Below are 22,491 nucleotides of genomic sequence, written 5' to 3' on the forward strand. Positions count from 1 at the left end.
TGAGAAACTGTATATTGTGATCCATGTGTGAGATTGATGGACATAAGTTCAATATGGTATGCGCTATGGGTATTAAGACGGTGCATGAGACCGGAGAGTTCCTACTCATTTACCCTGTGAAACACAATATTCAGATAATCAGTTCAAAATATAATCGGAAACACCCCTTGAAATACCACATCATGCTTATTCTATTTGTATTTATTTCTCTTTCACCTTTTATTTCACTTTATAGCGCTAAATTTTATGTCCTAGTTTAATGGCCTACCCCAAAAAATGTAAATAATCATGAAAATTAAATGTAAACGAGATAAATATTAGCGGATGTTTATAAAAAAAAATTTGATAATTATATTTAGACACACAAAAACAAAATATAATGTGTAATATAAAATTTTGAGACTGAGATAGTATTACATATGCATAATATACTACAAATTTACCAAATTTGATTATTGTCATGTATACTTTTATCATTGTTTTTAGTTAAATTTTTAAGAATACAATTCCATTAATATAAAAGTAAGTAAAATCATGTTCTTTAAAATGACATAATTAAACTCAATGATATTACTTATTTATATGTTTAACTAACTTTAATCTGATGAAACAAATATTTAAACTGATATAATGTTCTTAATAAAATTAATTATTTTTATATTATCTCAATTAAATCAATTACATACATTAATAAATAAATCGTTACATTATTACTATCACCTCCACCAATACTGCTACTTACCGTTATCGGTGCATTGTGCGGATGACCTAGCAGTAATATAATATGACGACGGTATTTGAGTATTTATCATTTTATCCTTTCTTTTGGTTGCAAAAGAGAATGCTATTTCGAGAAAATAATAAAGTATAATATTTTAGTAAATTTAATGGAAGGCGTAGAAAAAGTGACAAAGACGCATATGTGTGGCAGTTGGCAAGAATCACACGACTCGCACCCCACTGGATAAAGTTACACATTTTCAGACGATATTTTCAACTTTAATTATATCATGTCGTTTCAATCCATATCGTCTCAATTTATCGTTTATACTTTGAAACGGATGCTTTTTCATGTAATCACCATCACATGTTGCAGTTTTATTGTCGCTTTCCTCATTTTGCAAGATAATACACATAAAATAATACTCCTTTTTATTCTAAGAAACAAGATATGATATGTCTTTACTTTCTTTTTTTTTTTTTTGGATAAAAATTTTGTTTTATTTTTAAGCCATTTGACATGCTGAAAAAAATAGAAATACTAACTTATAAATATTATCGGCCAATTAAATTAAATATTAAATATAGGAAAAATGCAATACGATCCTGATGATAAGGATATATATATATACACTAGGTGTTTTACCCGCACGATGTGCGGTTATTAAATTTATTTTTTAAAAATAATTTTGACACGGATAATACAAAGAATTGGTTTAATGATAAAAAATTTATTTATAAATTACCGAGTATAATTTATATGTGTGAGTAACAAACAAACTTACATGTTAATAATTGTATTGAACCTGATTAAGTTGACTATACATGTAAAAATCTAAATAATTTTCTTTTTTTGTCAAAATCAAACGATGACTATAACAAATTCCATAAACCCCAAAATAGTTTATTAATATCTATATTTGATGAGAATTTATTAAAATATCTTTGCCATATATAGAATTTTTGGAATTCATTAAATATGTTTAAATAAGATGATTATTATAAAAATGACACATGGGATAAAAGCTTATGTGTCAATTTTTAAAAATAGCTTTAAATTGAAAGAGGTTTTAAAATATTAGGATAAATACTTTTTTAATAGATATATAGATATATATATATATATATATATCATAATATAGGGTAACACTCCGCTGAAAATACTTTTAAAATAAGAACGGTGAGAACACTTAAAAACATCATTTTAAAATAAAAAAAATTGCATTTTTTGTTGGATGCATGATTTTGATGAATATGCGTCCAAAATGGATGTACAAAACAAAAAACGTGATTTTTTCGATTTTGACGGATCAATGTGTTGTTAAACACTTAAATCATGATAATTAGTTATGCATTATATCAAATTTTATGGACTTTTAATATATCAAAATATAGTTTTTTAAGTGTTCTCATTTGTTCTCATTTTAATTTGGTTCTTATTTGATAGTGATCTCACAATATAAACAATGTGCTGCTTTTGTATTTTGTATATCACATATATGTACAAGGATCTGTGACTTTTTATAAAAGGTTCCATACTTGATAACGACTTAACCTTACAAACATAAAAAAATATGTCTTTTTTTAAATAAGTGGGGCTATTCATATTCATATGTATTATTTTGAATGCAAAATAAATCAACACCTTTTGAAATTGATGTGCCAAGCCCAATATGTCTTAAAAATTTTGTTCTCCCATGTCTTAAATTTATATAACATTACCCTCACCCCAAATGTCCTAAAAAATGGGAATAACTTTGTATGATTTAAAACTTTTTTTACCTTTATCACTATTTGTAATTTGCAATTTGCAAGCGATAGTTGTCTATCGCTCCTAAGATGGAAGACAAAAAGTTCAAAATATAATTGATTGTCGTTAATATTTTGTTTCTTTTTTACTTTTATGAATTTTGTATAATTCAAAATGATCTACTCAATTGTTATGTATAAGAATTGTTATGTATAAGATAATGATATAACAACAAAAATTACAAGACATCATAGAACTAATCATCAATACATGTATATCTAAATATTTATTTTGAAACATTTTTGGATAATAGTTATAATAACTCGCACATCGCGCGGGTAAAATACCTAGTGTATATATATATATACATTAACAGCTGAATTTTGTACCAAAAATGAAACAAAAATAGCTCAAGACAAGCTTTCTACAAAATTACAAAATTAAAAGGGGATTTGATAGCCAATCATGCAAAATATAATACTTGTTTTGCGATTCCTATAAATAAACCAATTAAAAAAACAGGAACAAATCTAATCAAAACTATCGCATAGAAATATAACACGCTCTTTAACTTACCAAGAAGACTTACTTATGAGCAAGTCACCATTAGAAATACATGAAGTCCTGAACTACTAATGAACTCTATCTAAGGAAGACTTACAAAGAATAACTCATTCCAAACGACACATACGCTCTTCATCCATAATATAACATAGGCATAAGCACCCGTCAAAAAACGCTCCGATCTGTGCAAACTCGAAACCGGACATTGCAACAAAAATGAACCCGTGACCCGGTCCGTTACACTATCGGCGGGTCAACTCGGTTCTCGGGCTTAGGGGACATTTCTTCATCACGTGTCAAAACCAAGCTCGACCTAAAACCCGACAGTTATAGGTCGGGTCTGGGGTTTTCGAGTTATATGTTCATCCCTTATACAACCCCGTGCAACGCCTCATTCCGCCAAATGCCTCTGCCTCTCGTACTTCCTTTACAAGCTAACTAGACAAGTGACCGTGCGATGCGGCGTTGTGTGGATGGCGTAGATTGTTGGAACCACATTAGTGTGACCGTCATTGATCATCTATCATTCCTGATATTATAATTGACGATAACTGAAATTCCTATGTCTAGTTATATATAATGGGCTTATTTACTCTTAGAGACGTAGTATATGGTTTCCCATTAGATGATTGTAAACTAAGAGGACTAATGGTGCACACATTAAACACCAAAGGGGTTGAATGTGTAAATATTCTCCTTATAAATAGAGAGTCATTAACCCTAACGTAAGGTTAATCCCAACTCATATTAAACCCTAATTTTCGTGTGGTTTTCTCTTAGAAATTCGTGCATCATGTTACAGCCGAATTCATCATCCCATTATTACTCAATCATCTTGTTATGGGAACCCGAAATCAATAACAATTATGCTTTATGCTCTTACAGGTTCCACATGACGATTGAGGATGTTTTATCACTCGAATCGAATCATGTTTATTCCAACATAGATAGATGTCTATGGCGTTGGCGGCGGTAGTGGTGGTGTCAACGGTCTGATTATTAATGTAAAAGTAATTGATGTAAAGTGGTAGTATATTTATTTTAATGGTTGAATGATGTATATTGTAAATAATTTCATTAAGGTTATTATATGTATATTAGGTAGAAATATTTAACTAAAATATTAATTAGAGGAGTATTTTAGGTTTATCAAGTTTTTTTTTAAAAAAAGTTTGAAAGGAATAAATGGTTTATAAGGTATATCAATATAAATATAGATTTTTTGTTTTAATTTTACAAGTCTCGGAGTGTATCCATAACATCAAGTAACTAGGGCCGTTGATACAACTTTCAATTTGCCTCGCCCAGTCGCCCTCTATAGTGTTAAAATGAATCGTGAAATGACCTTAAACAAGCAGCATGCACGTATTATTTGGCTCTGTTTTCTGTTGATGAACAATATGTATTTTATCAAACCGGATCGACAAGGATGACCGTGGAAAAGGATCGAAAAGATGACATTTTAGACAAACATAAACTAAAAATGGTAACAGAAAATGGAAAAGCATAACAAATTTAACTATTTTAGAAGTATGTTTCCATCTAAGATGATAATGGAATCTAGCCAAATGCCTTCTATTAATCTAGAGAACAAGATTCACCAAGTCATAATTTGATATATGGGATACTAGTGTTCTACAAACATACTCTTATAGTTTTGTGACAAGATCATTTAATCAGGTGGGCGTAAACAACCACCAGGGAGAAGAAACTTGAACTTTTCGGCATTTTCAATCAAGTAAGTTGGAAGATGAACTGCCGAAGCTGATCGAGGTATTGATCCCATCTTCCCAATTATGTTCTTGAAAGTATATTCTTCGGGTAACATGTCATAAAGATCATCTCCATTACAAATCTTTTCTTGAATTCTGGATGGATCCAAGTGTTCTTTGTTCTTAACGCGGTCTGCATGGCTATACGCTGTCATTTTAACCACAAACTCACTCAAATACTTGAAGCAAAAGCTGCAATGCCATCCTGCATCAGAAAGAACTAGTTCTGTTTGGCGTGAATGCATATAACGAGTATGCTGATTGTACACATGGCTTGTAGCCTTCCATGTAGGATCTGTTGGAAACTCAAACGAGTACAAATACTTTTTCATATCAAGATGCAAAACCGGAGGCAACCCATCACACCACTGGAGTAACTTAATTGTGTTTCTACTTGGAATCTCATCAGTATCCGCCACAATGAGCAAGTCACCATTAGAAATACCTGAACTGCTAATTAACCCATTCATGGAAACCCGATGATGTGCCTCTACAGAGAACGGGCTTACTCGTTGTCCCTCAGTCGCTAACTTACCAGGAAGAAACCCATAAACAATCTTATCCTCAACAAATGAAAAACGTTCACGATTTGAAGCAAAAGTGAGAGCTTTTGGGATACCTGTAAAGGTTGCATTTGATTCAAGAATGATGAATTTTGTGACATAAGGGTTAAGTTCACCCCACCTTACCTCTAATAAGTCAAGCTCATTGCTGAATATGATAGCATCATAGACTTTACGTGGTTTAGACCGCAAGGTCCATCCATGGAGGTGACATAAGGTGGCCATAGAAGCATTTTCTGCGTAATAGTGCGGTAGGTAGGTTAATGGGCGTGGTGGTGTATCCCAAATCGGCCTCAAGAAGTAAGTGATCTTTTCATAGTGGTTAAAGATCACTGTCAAGGAAATTGGCACAAGTATTAAAAATATTAAACATCTGAATCCAGGAAGACGCCGTCTTGAAATTACCAGTCTTGAGGCCATAGCTTCTTTCAATGATCAGCATTAGCATCAACAAGAATGGTCATTTGGAACTCTGTCTCTACCTTCCAATATCTGCATTATGAAAAAATATATATATATTAAGATCTACGTTTTCGTACTTGAATAGCATCAATTAGTCTTACAATTGATCATAGAGTTACAACTTACAAATGTATCAATATAAACTCAAACGACATTTTTTAACCTGAATTCTAAAACTAATAACAAGAATAAGAAACCGCTTGCAAGTTCTGATCTTCTGACCAGAAAGATTTACTATTGACATACCCAATTCGTAAAACAAATCAATTAATATGACAAATTAGTGAATACCAAAGCTAATATTTTGGAAAAGTACTTTGAAAATTGTTGACAAACTGAATTAATATTTATTTCTCCTTGTTTTGACAAGGCCAGCTTACACACAAACAAAGGAAAAACATTGGGATAGCTGAAAATTTTATTCTGTTGATTAAAATATGACCCTAATCAACCTTTACAATAAAACAAACATATAATCTAAATAACCATCTTTAAGGAGTTCTAAATAGACTCCGGTTCGAACCTCATTAGGTAAAGCACTTGAGATGGCCATCAAAACCAAAAGCTCCAGTTATCCCAGGTAGCGAAGTGAAACATAACAAACCCCAAATCATGCCATGGGTGTTTATTTCAAATATATATACTAGATTCTAGCAACCCAGTATATATATAACAAAAAATAAATAAAATAGAAGAAGAAGAAGAAGAAGAAAGGTCACGAAAAATTCATAACATGCTAATTGCAAACTTCAACAAACAATCATGAATATAGTATGAACACATTTAAAAATGTGATTATTCGACCCAAAAATAAGAAGATAATCAGAATACTACTCGTAAATAATAAGGTTTTTTTTTTTTTTTCAAAACTAATCCCAATTAATGTCATTGTACATATAAAAGAAAATTAAAATCTAACCTTTTGAAACACCAAGAATTACGACGGTATACATGCACCTATATATGAAAGAACCCAACAGCTGGTTAGAGCTTATTAAGCTTAGAAAGAGCACATGAAACAAATGAACCATTAATTGCTCAATCAATCATAACTAATTACCTAAGAACAGAATTTGAACAATGTACCTATATATGACTTTAAATGGTAAAAGAATAAATGCATAAATACATAATATTTGAAATATAATAACAATATATTAAGAGATTATGAATGCACGGAGATCAAGAATTGAAACAATATTGCAATACCTTAGACTCCAATAATCAGAAGAAGGTTTATGATGATGATAATAAAATATAATATAAAACACCCTAATGATCGAATTCGAATTTTTATTACTATTTGTGTTGGAATATCTACATTTGAATATTACGTATAGCAGTGGGATTATATTTTCTTTCTGAATATAGGTAGATTACTTCTTGAAATAAAATGTAAGTAACTGTAACTCATTGTCTCATTTGTGTAAATTTATTCTCATAAACATTACATTACATTAATTAAATATAAATCGGTAATATATACGTACACGATATAAATTTGTTTGTCATATGTAACAATGTTATGGTTTTTTATAGTTATATTCTATATCTATCTATACTATCCAATAAAGAGAATCGAATAACCTTTTGACACTTGTATCCTAAACTCTAAAATACCCTTACATAAAACCAAACATCTTCACACATATCTCATATATTTCACAAGTGTCCTTCTTCATAAACTATGTTATCTTTTTACGTCAACTACAATTACATTAATAATCACACCGTTAATTTCACCATCACCCGTCGTCGCCGCTCTGCAGCGCGGGTACCCTCTCGTACACTAAAAGATGTATACCATAAATATTACTTGTACATGTTGTATTTCTGACAAATTAACTTATGTTTTTTATTTAAAAACATTATGAATCAAATTATACGAGCATAATATCCGTGCGTTACGTCGGAATTTTTTTTTAGGTTTCACAATTTGTTACTCCGTATAAGGATAGATATGGTAATTTAGTATCGTAGTGTGTGGATGAGCATTTTGGGAATCATAAATATGATGAAACTCTGAAAGGGTTTTTTAAGAAAAAAAAATGTTTAATTTCTTAAGGCATATCATAAATAAAAATCCAAAATACCTTATAATAAAAGAAGTAAAGACGTAAAGATAAAAAAGTAAAAAAGTAAAGATAAGAGATTAAATTTTTTTCCCCCATTAATAAGCTAACGAATTGAATAGAACTATTTTTTTTATATATATATAAATGTTTCTTATTATGCAAATGCAGAACTTTCATACCTTAAAACAAAGCCTTCGGGCAATTGAAATCCTATTGTTCTGCAAACTTGTTAACATGCATTGCAAAGGTACATATATGTAGATTTGTAGACTAGTTTATCTTGTTTCTTGAGTCTCAAGATTTACAATCGATCGAGCGCACCTTGGAAATCTGAAACGTTGAATATATAGTGAGTACACATACTTATAATTAGTTTCATCGTTCTTCAGGCACGTCTAGTGTTTAAACTCGATTGAATTTTGTTTCTCATCATCTAATTTGTTTTTTTATTTTTTTACTTTTGAATCTTATCTTATATAGAAAAATGGGAGAGACCTCTTCACCACTACTATAAAATGGGAGAGAACTCTTCACCACTACTATATATGTGGATATGTGATAATAAGGTTAAGCCTGGGATATGATCATATGTTTGTCCAAGGATATGTTATATATATATATATATATATATATATGGATGGGAATATAAGGCTGTCGAGTATGTAAGCTTAGGTGTGGAACATTCACATATTGTTTTTTTAATCCATAAAAATCATGGGGACCCATGCATTTATTCATTAAACAAGAAATAATAAAATATTAGTATGTGAGGGGTTCCACACCTAAGCTTAGGTGCCGGACAGCCTTATATTCCCTTTTCACTATATATATATATATATATATATATATATATATATATAGGGACAATCAAATAATAAAAGTCTTAAAATAAGAACGGTGAGAACACTTAAAAAACATCATTTTGATACATTAAAAGTCTATAAAATTAACATAGTGCTTAACTAATTATCATTATTTAAGTGTATAACAACACATTGGCCTGTCAAAATCAAGAAAATCATGTTTATTGTTTTTATGCATCCATTTTGGATGCATATTCTTCAAAATGATGCATCCACCAAAAAACGTGATTTTTTCGATTTTAACGAAGCAATGTGTTGTTAAACACTTAAATAACAATAATTATTAGTTATGCACTATGTTAGTTATATGGACTTTTAATGCATCAAAATGATGTTTTTTAAGTGTTCTCATCGTTCTTATTTTAAAGTTGTTCTCACTGGAGTGTTACCCTATATATATATATATATATTCCTTATTTTGAAAACCATTTTTTTGTAAGAACCATAAGAACTCCTAAACTATATATTTGTTTACATGTTTTTTTTTTGTTTATTCACATGTGAAATGATATAAAAATGTATGTTGTAGAAGAAACTTTTGTAAAAAACCTTCAAGTTAGCCTTTTGTAAACTTGTGAATAAATTTGTGCATATTTTTTTGTTTACATGTGACAAACGGCTATATATAAAGATTTTTTTTAAAAATTTTATTCGGCAACATATGTTTTTATAACGTTTCACATATGAATGAATAAAAAAACATGTGTTCCAATATATATATATATATATATATATATATATATGGGGAAGGGAATATGAGGCTGTTAGGCACCTAAGTTGGGTGAAAAACCCCTCACATACCTTTTATTCAAAATATTAAAATATTGGTATGTGAGGGGTTTTTCACACAAATTGGGTGCATAACAGTCTCAAACTCATTTTATATATATATATATATATAGAGAGAGAGAGAGAAAAGTGAATATGGGGCTGTTATGCACCCAATTTGTGTGAAAAACCCCTCATATATCAATATTTTAATATTTTGAATAAATGTTTGGTCCAAAATGATTTATATGGTTTAAAAAAAAGTATGTGAGAGGTTTTTCACCCAACTTAGGTGCCTAACAACCACATATGCTCTTCCCCTATATATATATATATATATATGCATATATCTATCGGGTAAAGTTATTTTGAGAACCCTTTTTTTGTGAGAACCTTTGAGAACTTTTCAAATCAAGCCCAACCGATGATTGTTCTTTACATGAAAATTGTTTTTTGATTGTTTTCTGAATAACTTATGTGTAATTTTAAAATTTATAATTGTGTGAAGGCATGGATTATCATCCGTTATACAATTATGCGAAGATTTGGATTTTAGATCACATGTGCACGGATATTGCTATGATCACATGTATGCAAGTCGATCACATGTAATCATAGCAATATTCGTGCACATATGATCAAGAATCCAAATCTCCATATATTTGTATAACTTATGATAATCCATGCCTCTACACAATTATAAACTTTAAAATTACACATAAGTTATTCAGAAAACAATCAAAAAACAATTTTCATGTAAAGAATAATCATCGGTTGGGATTAATTTGAAAAGTTCTCAAAGGTTCTCGCAAAAAAAAGAGTTCTCAAAATAACTTTTCACTATATATCTATAATACTTTAAAAAAATTATTACGCTTTATCTCTTAACACTTTTCAATACTCTTTTTCATAAAAATGTCTCTTGCGAAATGATCATTCTACCCTTATTAAATTAATTAATTTTCTCTCTTTTATTTATTACTCCCCTTAAAATACCTATAATACCTTTAATGAAATAACTTACAACACATACTCATCAACTCCTAAAATAACTACATTACCCCTTTTACATTGATTATTTTTACAACAATAACCACACCGTCATCACCCGTCACGCCACCGCCACTACCAACCACCGTCGCCACCAAAACCACACCGTCGTTACCACCGCAGTCGCATTGTTCTTATGTTAAGAGTTTACATCAATTCTTGAAGTCATCATGCATATATGCTCTGACTAATTCATGTCAGTAGTGACCAAAAAAGTCAAACATAGTATAGTACTTAACGATAAAAGTTATACTCTCTTGGCCCCTACGTATTCATATCATAAAATGGACAAAAGTCAAACATGGTACAAACAAAAAAGTCAAGGCCAAAACTGATGGGCTCAAAACGGGTAAATTTTTGTATGGAACAACATCGATCCGTTTGTTATACTAATACTCGATAGAGAGTAATACAAAACATGGAGTGGCCCATTCATAAGTAGTAATGGGTCGAAATTGTGACTTGTGCCTTTTTATGGCTAGCTTCTTTTGTCATCTCTTAGTATAAGTAGTGAAGGACAAAGAACGATAACCAGACCCTAATAAAGCAGCTTCAAGTTTTGATAGTTATGTAAAACTTTTTTTGTATCAACGTACTTTTGTAAACAAGAGGCGACGATTAGTAATTAATGTCAAGTTGGTGCAACCGTTTTACCATAAAACATTCAAATTTTGTTGGGGAAATTCGAGATAACAAACAGACAACCGGATATAATCTAACTCTGAAAGGTGTGGAATCATTTTCAGATTGAATCAATTTGGCGGTTCACCCAAACTATTCAATCGGATACAATTCAGAGATTCAAAATGTTTTGTGTGTTGTTATTTGAGAGAAAGCAGAACTAGAGAGAATGAAAATTTCGATCAGATAGGAGATAATGGAGCGTCTTATTATCTTATAACTCATTAACTGTCAAATTGACAGTTAATTTACAAGGTTTTCAAAATGGCCAAAACAACCCCTTTTAGTTCCGAAAATTTATTCCGGAGGCGTTTTTAACACAACAATTTAATGGAAATAAAAATTCCGGCTCTGCCCCTTGGACCCCGCTCCCAGGGGCGTTGCCTCCGGACCCCCGTACCTTAGAGACTTTGCCCCTAAGGTCATAATAAATGCATATAGGCGTGCGCTCCGCACCTTCAATCCTATATGATGTATTATTATGACATTTCTGATCAAACCAATTAATCCAATTACACTAAAATATCCAACAAATTTTTACCTCAAAAACACGTCTACAATGTCGTGGTAATGTGGTTTTGGTTTTGACGTCTCCAGCTCGATCAGTGCAGTAAACTAGTTGGATTACCCGGTGTTATATTAGAATTTATTTTATTGTAAATATTTTAATAGTTTTTCAGTTTCCGAGTATAAAACAGTAGAAATTTTATAATTTACTGAATGACGATTCTATTTCAAATGTCAAAAGATACAATCTTCATAAGTATAATGTATAAATAATGACTGAAAACTTTTTTGTTTTGGGACATGAGGACATCCATCCAACAACAATTTGAAATGCTTTATTTAAATTACACAAAAAGATCATCGTTTTATAAATTCATCCTAATGTAGATTAAATGTGATTTTTAAATATTTTTTTTAAACCGAGAACACTCTAATTAATAATCTATATTCAAATGTTATATATAAGTGAAAGAATGTAAACGAAGAGCTGTTAAATAAATAAAAAAAAAATTTAAAAACTAAAAGGAACGTCGTTGCCGGGGATCGAACCCGGGTCACCCAGGTGACAGGCGGGAATACTTACAACTATACTACAACGAGAATACTTACCACTATACTACAACGACAAGTTGTTTGATTTTCAGAGCTATTACTTTAAGTCCGCTCCGATTAACTGCTGGTTAAATTCTTAAAATGTGATAAAGCTCCACTTTTATTGCATAAATAATAATATGGTCATCCTATTCATATTCTACTAAATCATTTTCTATCATATGCTTTAGAGCATAGTCAGGGTCAAGTTTGACGGATTCTCAGGAATGTTTATTGTTCACGTAAAACACATAATATATATTTTTTTTCCTAACGTAAAATATAGTTAAATTTTTAACCAGTTTTATTCAAGAAAAATTTAGTTAAAAAGGATCTAATATTTATTAAATGCACCATGGTTCCGACTATGATTTAGTTAACTTATTGATGATAAAAAAAAAAAAGTTTTAGTGCATTTGGCGATATGTAATTACCTCTAAGGCTAAATGGAGTGGTAGCAAACCCGGTAGCAATCCACTGACTTTCGCCCACGGATCGCTGTCAATACCGGCCAGCCCCGGCGATCCACACTTCCAGCGACCCACACGGTTTGCTTGAATTGTTGTTGACCGGCGCAAACTTCCATGGTTTTCTACCGTTGCCATTTGAATTTTTTATTTTTTTTACCTTTTACTTTTACATATATATAAAATACACCCTTTTTATTCCATTTTAACACTATAACTTCAAATTCTTACCTTAAAAAACTTATTCACACACTTTATATCAACTATAAATGAATCCCAACAAAAATCAAAACAATCCCAACAACAATCAAAATAATCCCAACACCAACCCAAATAATTCCAACACCAACCCGTTTATCGACTTTAAGGATCCAAACTTACTAAACAACGCGGCTTTCATCCACCTTATTCGACAAATGAACGTTAATCTTCAATCATCTAGTCAACCTATGCCACAATGGCACAACCTATCCCACAAATGGGTTTTGGTAATTGGAACACGTTAGAAGAAAACTTCAGTTTTCGCGGCGTTCAAGATGCGCCACAACAACACTTTGATCGTCAACAACTTGCTCCAACCCCACCACGTTCTCCCGATATTGAGTTCGTTCAAGAAACTCAACCCGAAGCTGAGGTTGAAGCCAAAGAGGGCGGTTCAAGAAACCAGCAAAAAAGGCGTGCACACAAAAAGAAGGCGTCTGATGAACCATGAACGAGAACACCGGCTATTCTGTGGTCACCGGCTGAGGAAATGAATCTATGTAAAGCTTGGCTTGAGGTTACGGAAGACCCACGTGAACGTATTAAAATTCGGCCACCTTTTTGTATTTTTTTCAATTCTTTTTTTTTTTTGGGTTTTGACCCTTTTATTTTTTTGGTTTTTTGTAGCCAATTTTCAAAAGGAAAGGACATATTGGAGTCGGATTACGGATTGCTTCCTCAAGCTCGAAAAGAAACCCGCGGGTTATCGTGATGCTGATGTGGTGGGTGCTAAATTGAGAAAAATGCGCCCACAAATACAAAATTTCAACCAAATCTACATTCGTCTCACCAATGCAATTAACCATCAAAGTGGTGCAAATGAGGCCGATGTTGTGAAAGCCGCACTAAATGAGTACCGTGGAACCTATCTCAAGACGTTTGGATTTTTGGATATTTGGGAGAAACTTCGGTATAGTTCCAAGTTTCACTATGTTGTTGACTTTAACGCGAAAAAGACTCGTTGTCAAGCAAGTGCCAAAAGATCGAAAACATCGTTGGATGTAGACCCGTCTAGTCAAGGTTTATATATATATATATTTAGTTTTCGTAGTTAGACTTTATATATATATATAGTTTTTGTAACAATTTATACTTTATATATTGGTTCGGATGCTCGTGTTAATTTTGACCTAAATTCGTTGGATGATGATGAGCCGGTGTTTGAAGAAAGGGTTGGTGGTAGAGCGCGGCTAGGAAAGCCGCGCAAGCGGGCTCATCGGGTTCGGGAGGAAAAGGGAAGAGGAAGGCTGGGTATCAAGAGACTTTTGACAATTTAACTGTCAAATTTGAGGGTTTGATGGACATAAGCAAGGAGCGTGTTGGTATGGGTAAGGAGAAGATCGAGTTGAGTAAGATGAAGACAAAGGAAAGTGAGATTAAGCTCCCCGAGTTAAACGTGTTGGCTAACGACTATAGTCATCTTCCAGAACCCAATCGCTCGATCATGATGAAGGCGCAACAAGATATCCGTGAAAATATGGATATATGTAGTTTTTTTATGTTTTTTTTTAATTAGTGTAACTTGTTTTTAATTTTTTAAAACTTTGTAATGTTTTAATATTTATGTAATTTTATTTTGTTTGGCTAAAATATACTCTAACTTATATTAAAATCTAGGTACTAAAAGTGTCAAATTTGAATTTAATTTACAAGTCAAACACAAAAAAAAATTAAAAAAAAATCAATCATTAACCTACCCAACCTTCCAACTCTACTCCCCCTCTTTTTCTCAGGCCACCCAGGATGCCACATGGCGCGATCTGTTGAAATTAACCCAACCCCCGACAATAACACTCCGGATAGCCTAAGTCCACCATTGTGTTGTATTCTTGCAAAACTAATAGTTTCTTATATATATATCGTCTCATACTCTCATTTCAATAGAACTTGGTGACTGTAAATGCCTAATTGATAAAGTCAAAAGCAAAATTTACTGCTGGAGAAATATGATCTTGTATAACCCATACTGGGCCGACGTGCAATATGACCCCAGAGGGTCAACCACTGTGATTATTATCGAGCCTAACTTCAATGTAGGCGGACTAATCACACAACCATTTCGTTCTATCACGTTCATATTTACTGGGCGTTCCTTCTATTGATGACACCTCCCCCTAAGATCAAGCCTTCTCAAAGATTCTAGAGTCACCAGTACCATTGACCAGAGCTAAGAGTTAGCAAGGATATCGTACATAATTATGTCTTTGGATACCAATGAGGTCTTCTTTGTCATGTTTAGGTATGTTTTTGTCTAGATATATCACTAATAACCCCTTAATATTGTTATATAACTAATATTATCATCATTTTGTTTGATTTAAATGTAATATTAAATAGACTTTTTATCTCAAAAAAACATATGGCGACGACATTGTCGCCGCCAAAGTCGCCACAAACTTTGGGAGGGAAAAAAGATCTCAAATTTTGGACGGAAAAATAAAAATTTTATTCGGCGATGTCGTCACCAAATATTTGGCGGGAAAATTTAGCTTTGGCGGGAAGTAAATAAAATTTAATAATTAATAAAAAAACATTTGGCAACGACATTAGCGACGCAGTATATTATTTTTCAAAAAATTACTTTCTTGGATAAATTTAATTTAAAAAGAAATTCAAAATAGTTTTGGCGACGACATTAGCGACGATAATGTCGTCGCCAAAAGAAAACTTGACTTTTGACTAATTTTTTGTCGTTTAGTGGACTTTTGGCGACGAAAATTGTCACAGCGAAAAGTCTCGTCACCAAAAGCCAAAATTCTTGTAGTGTCGATCTGTAATAAACTAATAATGGACAAGCATTAGGCTTCCAAAATTGGGTCCCGAGTAGTTGGTATATATGTTACTATACTAGTATGTTTAATTTAATATATATGCTTTATAATTGATTATATCAAAATAAGTCATGTTAAGTAACCGTTGACTCCAGTGAATTGACAACTTGGCATGTTCTTCTCCTTCTGCTAATTAATTAGTATTGATGTTCACATAGATCCAACTGTATCCTTTTGTAATCAAATAATTTGGAATCCTTATAGCCAATAAGTTTAGATGCAAATGCTTGTCACATTCGAAGTGTATATTAAATGTTTTAAAACCTTCAACCGGTTGAACCGCTACCTTGTTGGTTGACCGGTTTAATCGAAACAGGTATTTTAATATAACCGGCCTAGGGTAATGATAGCCGGTTTACCGGTGAACCAGTTTTTTGGTCTGATATATATCTACAAAATACTAATTTCGTGTGATTTTAGATATTGAGTTAAAATTCTATCGTTTTTATTGTATGCATTGTTAAAATCGAAGTTATTATTGTCTACTTTTGATATTACGAATGCACATATAAGTTAGAAAGAATTTTGTTTGTGTGATGATTGCATGTATCAAGTTTTTTATCGGTATACGCATTTTTCATATCCGACCTATTTAACCAGTTCACCGTTTGCGGTCACTAAACTCGCTCAACTAAAAATCCGATTAAAATCAGCAAATAATAGTAACACATTACAAGTCAAGCATAGACATTTTACTTGCCCTGTTTTGGACGGTAAAATGACATCCACCTCTAAAAAATATTTTATGATCTTTGTTATGTCTCACATCTTAAAATAGGTATGTATTTATCTAATCAACAATTGCCATGTAAACAAAATTCTTAAGTTTTAATAACTAGCTAATTAACTCGGGTTTAACCCGGGCATATCAATCAAAGTTCTATAAAAACACATTTTCGCCACCGAAGTTGCGATAGTTTAACAGTACTCGTATCCTCAAAAGTCAAAATAGTACATCATATAAGTTATAATTAGTTTATTAACTTGCATAATATGTGGATAATTAAAAATTTGTTATGACAAAACTATTTTATTGATGAAACTTAAAAGACAATGTATAATTTATTACTGTTTTGTCATTAAAAAATTTAAAAAAAACATTATAAAATAACAAAAATAAAAATGTAATAAATTGTAAGAAGAAAAGTGATTATGACATCATAAATAAATTTAAAAAAAAAAACTTAATTTTAAGAAATAACTTACATGTGACAAATAAACAATATTTATAGAATAATAATGTCACAACAATCCTTTTTTATTTAAGATAAAGATTTGAGCTTGGTTGGAACCAACTTCTTCTAGGTTTGAGAACAAGGCCGGTTAGCCTTTCGCTAGGGACAACGTGGCGGTTTAGGTAGAAGGAGCAAGCAAAACCACTAAAAATTAATCAAATTTTTTGTTATTAGAAATTTAGTAGTTTCCACAACACAATGATCAATTCATAGAATTATACGGAAATCCATTAAACTTGTTTCACTACATAAGAAAAAAAAAAAGTAAAAAAACTACTTTCTATCGTAGTTGATAAACACACTAGTACCACCATTACATTTAGATCACCAAAGACACAAATGAGAATCAAAAATTAAAAGTCAAAGGCTACAACTATATACATTTCCCTATTTTCGAATGCCTAAAACTTAATAGTTTGTTACACCAGTATAACGCGGCATGACCTTAACGCGAAAAAATCAAAGATTTTTCCTAAATCGATGGAGAAACATGACGCAAATTAATGATCAAGAAACTGAAATAAGACTAACACCATTCTTCATCATGTTCTTGAATTCATGAAAATTGATCATACCATCACCATCAATATCAACTTTGCTTATCATCATCTTACAATCTTCCAACTTTTTCCCTTCTTTAAAGCCCAATGAATCCAAAACTAAGCCCAATTCCTCAACACTAATAAGCCCATTTTTATCACCATCAAATACATCAAATGCCACTTTTAAATCACCATCTACTTGATCAAGATTTCCATCACCAATATTACTCCCCTTGTTATTATTATCATCTTCTTGGCTCATCATGGACTCAAAAAGCTCACAAAACTCATCAAAATCTATCAATCCATCACCATTAACATCAACTTTTTGAACCATTTCCAACACATCTTTTTCACTTGTTGAAATCCCAATATTCTTGAGTGAATCACTTAACTCTTGTTTTGTAATAAACCCATCTTTATTCTTGTCAAAAGTAGCAAAAACACTCTTTAGTTCATCTTTTCTTTCCAACCTTGGTTTCTTGTTCATCACCATCTTCTTTTTCTTGCTTTCTTCTTGTTCACTTTTGTTGACTACATCTTGTTGAGTGGATAATTGAGATAAAGTTGCAACTTTCTTTGTGGGTATTCTAAAAAGAGTTGAAAAAAGGCCAACAATGAAAAGAAAGACAAGAAAAGCTGTAGTTAATATAGCCATTTTTTGCTGAAGAAAGAAAGAAGTTTCAATGGAAATAGAGGAGAAACAGCGTTGTATGTGATTTGAGTGTGTTTTTAAATGGTTTGGTAATGAAAAGAAAAATAAAGTGTGTTTTCACGCGTTATTGATGGTTATTTTTAGTTTTTGGAATAACAAATTCTGGTGTGTGATGTGGGTGTTGAGTAGCTCCCACAAAACGCGTAAACTGAATTAACTAGAAATTTGATGTCACAAAAAACTAAAATACTACTAACTGAGAAGCATATACTTCGATGGAACTTGAAAGTGATACCTTAGAATTTTTTCTAACTTTTGTCAAGTTTCGCTCTTTAAATTTATAGTGGTCGAATAATTCCGAAATTAGTTTGGAAGATTGGTTCATTTTTGTGTAAAAAGACGATGTTGTTCCTCACATAAGGGGAACATGATCCACTTAACGGTTGATAAATGACGAAATCTTTAAATTGGACAATTCTTGCGAAAAATGCACACTTTTAACACAAAAAATGCAACAAATTAAAAGTTTGGACCAAACATGCGAAAAGTATAATAACACAGGGACCAAAAATGCAACTAGTTCATCTATTAATCTCTACTTCTTAATAAAGCAAATCTCATCTCCCCTATTAAATATTGTTGTCTTTTAAATATCTTATTTGCCCTTTGACTTTTTTGTTTTTTTTTGTTTTCTTTACGTAACTACCCAAAACTTTTATTTTAATAATTAATACTTTAAACCTTTATCTTCTAAAAATTTCTACTATCGCAATTATATCAACTTACACCACTTGACAGTTGACACCGCCACCGCCACCAATAGTACCATCACCGACACCATTAGATCTTCTTCCCCACCACCGTCGGCGCATTGCGCGGGTACCATGCTCGTAATAATAATAGTTGCATAAAATAAGCTCTTAACACAGGGATTGAGAAAATTAATCAGTTAGTTGAAATAAAAAACATTAATCAATTTACTCTTTTGCTTTTGTTACGTGTCAGGATATGAAAAATGCGTATACCAATAAACGCGTTGTGTAATGATAATGACACTGTCGTGAGATCCAAAGCTACATGTCATTTTTAATGTATTTATTTATATTTACGAGCATAGTAGCCGCGTAATGTGACGGTGATGACGGCGGTGCAATGGAGGCGGCGTCAGATAGTGTATGTAATTGATGTAAAGATATTTTAGTTAAATGGGGATAATAGAGATATTTTATAATATAAGAGACTAATGGTGTAATTTAATATTAAGGGTTGGTAGTGATTTAATTCATTAAGAGTAAATTGGTTAATTTGCATGTCCCATTTTTTGTAAACTTTCAACATAGAATTATAATTTTTATATAGAAATATAGAAATATAGGTATATTTAATATAAGTAAATGTAAAGTTAAGTCATAAGAACCAAGAAGCAATGCATTATAACTCAGTGGAGCACCAATTTTAAATGCTGAAAATTTTGAGTTCGAGACATGGAAGGACATTTGAATGACTTTCACAATAAAGTCTTCCAGTGAAACATGTTTGAGTCTTGTAGAAAGGACACGGTTTTATCCCAATTCAATATCATGCATTTGGGCGATTTAGAAGGATCTCCTCCTACCAGGTATTGAGGATGAAGAGGCTCTCTAGCGCGGACCTGGTTAATACAACGTAAGCTAAATCCCCTGTTACGAGTAAACGATCCACACCATTAAAAAAAAATGTTAATAAAAGTAAATAAACTTGAGATGATAATTAATACTCGTAATTAGTTAATAGAAAATGCTCACACAAAGAACCTCCTTCAACCCCTGTTTAAGTAAAGGCCTTCATATGTAAAAGGAAAAATAAAATGAACCTTTCACTTTCGTCTTTTACAAATTTTGTATATAATATCTCACTGGTGTATGATGGAGGTTAAGATGTGAACTTACTTTACCTCTACCTAGATAAAGAGGCTTTCAGGTTCCACTTAAATAGTAAAAACAGATCTCTGATCTTACATGGAATGAGGATGAAACCCCTGGTCTCTGCCTTCAAATGCTAAAATATTTACCACTAATTATCTAAACCATGTTGCTTCAAGCCTTCGTATATATGACCCTCGTATATATTACCCTAAAATGTTGCACAAAATACATTTAAACGTAAATTAGAAAAATAAAAACCTTTTTATTACATAAATCTTATTTACATAAAATCGCTTTAAAAGTTTTAACTTTGATTACATAAGTTTTAATTTAATTAAATCAATATTTTACGTATAACAGCTTCGCTATTTCAACATTAAATTATGTATTGATTAAGTATTTAACTTCGTCAAAAATATGCAAATGATCCGTTACAAATTTTATTAACAACAATTAACTTGGTAAAGTTTTAAATATCTCAATCTGCTTGTATAGGTATATACATCTTATATTGCCATATGAGCTATCGTAAATGTGTAAAAAATTTGTATTTTTTATCATAAAATTAATGGAATGAACTTTTGATATTAAGGGTTACTCTTTTAAGGGCGATAATAACTGCCTTTAGGGCTGTTAGTTGTAGTGAGCATTTCCTTTTTAGATATTAGGTGTTACTCTTTATGTTGGTTAATTTGTGTTTTAGATAAACTAGCACGTTACTCGTGCAATGCGGCGGTGATCGTGGCGGTGATGATGTGGTGGCAGGTGCGACGATTAGTAGCAGATGAGGCGTCGATTGGTGTAAATTATTGATATAAATGGTTAATGGAGATATTTTAAAAGATAAAAGATTGATAATGTAACGTAATTATTAATGTTAAGGGTAGTGTAACTGAAAATATTTGAGTGCTAAATGAAAATATTATATATTTTAAGGGTAGTAGATTAAAATATTACATGAAAAGGCATTTTAGACATTTCCTCATGTAACTTTCAATATGAAGGAATTTTAATAAGTAGTATAGATAAGTGACTTGTAAGGTTTTATATGGTATTATAGTTAGTAGATTGTAGTTATAGATGATAGGTTGCAATAAGTCAATAACAAACTATTTTTTGAAACTATTTTGGTGGTGCAAAGTATAAGCTAAAAATATGTGACGTATAAATCATCCAATATATCCTATCGTAAAATTTTAGTGGATCCAATCTATCTTTTTTGGATAGTCCAAGTCTTTTTTTTTTTTCTTGTGTGTGTGTGTGTTCCGTTCCATGTGGTATTTAGCCCATTCACACACTCAATATCCTAAATGTTTTTAACGTTTTGTGTATCCGTTTTAGATTAACAAAACTTTATCAATATTCAATTCTCTTCTCTTTGCAGTATATTGGTATGGAATGTAATCTTAAATAATTAATGTTTTTTTTTTTAAATTAGTATACTACTACTAATATCCGTACAGTATACGGTAAATATTTAAATTGTATCATAGAGAAATTTGAATATATCTCTTACATGATTCGTGATTATGAAGTAAATTTTGATTAAGTTAAATTGATGATCGAAACTAAATTATATTAAACGATAACGATAAGTATAATATACGGTTTAGTTAGAGTTTTAAAAATTTACCTTAGTTTTTTACAATCACATCAAAATTGGAACTTAAGCATAATGGATGACGACAAATAACCTTGTGATTTCGGATCATACACTCAAATGTTTGAAGTCTTCGTGTTAATAACTTATTATAAGTAATATGATTTGAAGAATAGAAAGAGAAAAATAAACACTTTTATGAATGAAAAAACCATCAATCAAATAAGGTTATAATTTGTTATTTATTTATAAGCCAAGAGTTAGTGTTTAATTTTAAGTCTAATAAGGAAATTAAATCTATATGCAATTAAAAAAGCTATATTAATAAAATAAATAAATTAAAAGGATATGTGTCAATTAAGGATAAAGCCACGTGTTATTTTAAAAATATCTCAATCCTTTTTTAGTTTATTGGTAGATACCGTAAAAGTGTAAAACACCGCCATAAGCCCATAAACTCTGGGTAATTTATTTTTACCTTCGTATATAAGGCATACTAAACATGAAATTTGCAATATCTATTAATAAATTAAGATAGGATTGACATGTTTTTGAAACGACATGTCCCGTAATTCTTGATCGACACGTGTCCTTTTAAGTTATTTATTTTGTTAAATAAGGTCTTATAGT

The 22,491-nt window shown here is 31.3% G+C and overlaps 3 protein-coding genes across 4 annotated transcripts; 1 reads left to right on the forward strand and 2 right to left on the reverse strand.

Annotated features, from left to right (window-relative positions):
- Positions 1-4,531: 4,531 nt before the first annotated feature.
- Positions 4,532-8,351, reverse strand: LOC122595980. Of its 2 annotated transcripts, XM_043768471.1 has the most exons (3): positions 8,086-8,351; positions 6,751-6,788; positions 4,532-5,861 (listed from the first exon to the last, which is right to left on the reverse strand). In XM_043768471.1, exon 3 carries the CDS (start codon positions 5,787-5,789, stop codon positions 4,707-4,709), a length of 1,083 nt encoding a protein of 360 aa, XP_043624406.1. In that variant the 5' UTR covers positions 5,790-5,861; positions 6,751-6,788; positions 8,086-8,351; the 3' UTR covers positions 4,532-4,706. The 2 variants fall into 2 exon arrangements, with proteins under 2 accessions (XP_043624406.1, XP_043624407.1); XM_043768472.1 differs by lacking the exon at positions 6,751-6,788.
- A 5,233-nt stretch (positions 8,352-13,584) lies between these two features.
- On the forward strand, positions 13,585-14,718 carry LOC122597572 (glutathione S-transferase T3-like). Its single transcript, XM_043770149.1, has 4 exons — positions 13,585-13,633; positions 13,722-14,095; positions 14,278-14,594; positions 14,712-14,718. The coding sequence occupies exons 1-4, from the start codon at positions 13,585-13,587 to the stop codon at positions 14,716-14,718; spliced, it is 747 nt and encodes a 248-aa protein (XP_043626084.1).
- A 2,707-nt stretch (positions 14,719-17,425) lies between these two features.
- On the reverse strand, positions 17,426-18,447 carry LOC122596516 (calmodulin-like protein 3). The gene has a single exon (XM_043769104.1). It carries the CDS (start codon positions 18,358-18,360, stop codon positions 17,668-17,670), a length of 693 nt encoding a protein of 230 aa, XP_043625039.1. The 5' UTR covers positions 18,361-18,447; the 3' UTR covers positions 17,426-17,667.
- Positions 18,448-22,491: the final 4,044 nt, after the last annotated feature.

Source organism: Erigeron canadensis, chromosome 4, assembly GCF_010389155.1.
Source record: "Erigeron canadensis isolate Cc75 chromosome 4, C_canadensis_v1, whole genome shotgun sequence".
Lineage (NCBI taxonomy): Eukaryota > Viridiplantae > Streptophyta > Magnoliopsida > Asterales > Asteraceae > Erigeron > Erigeron canadensis.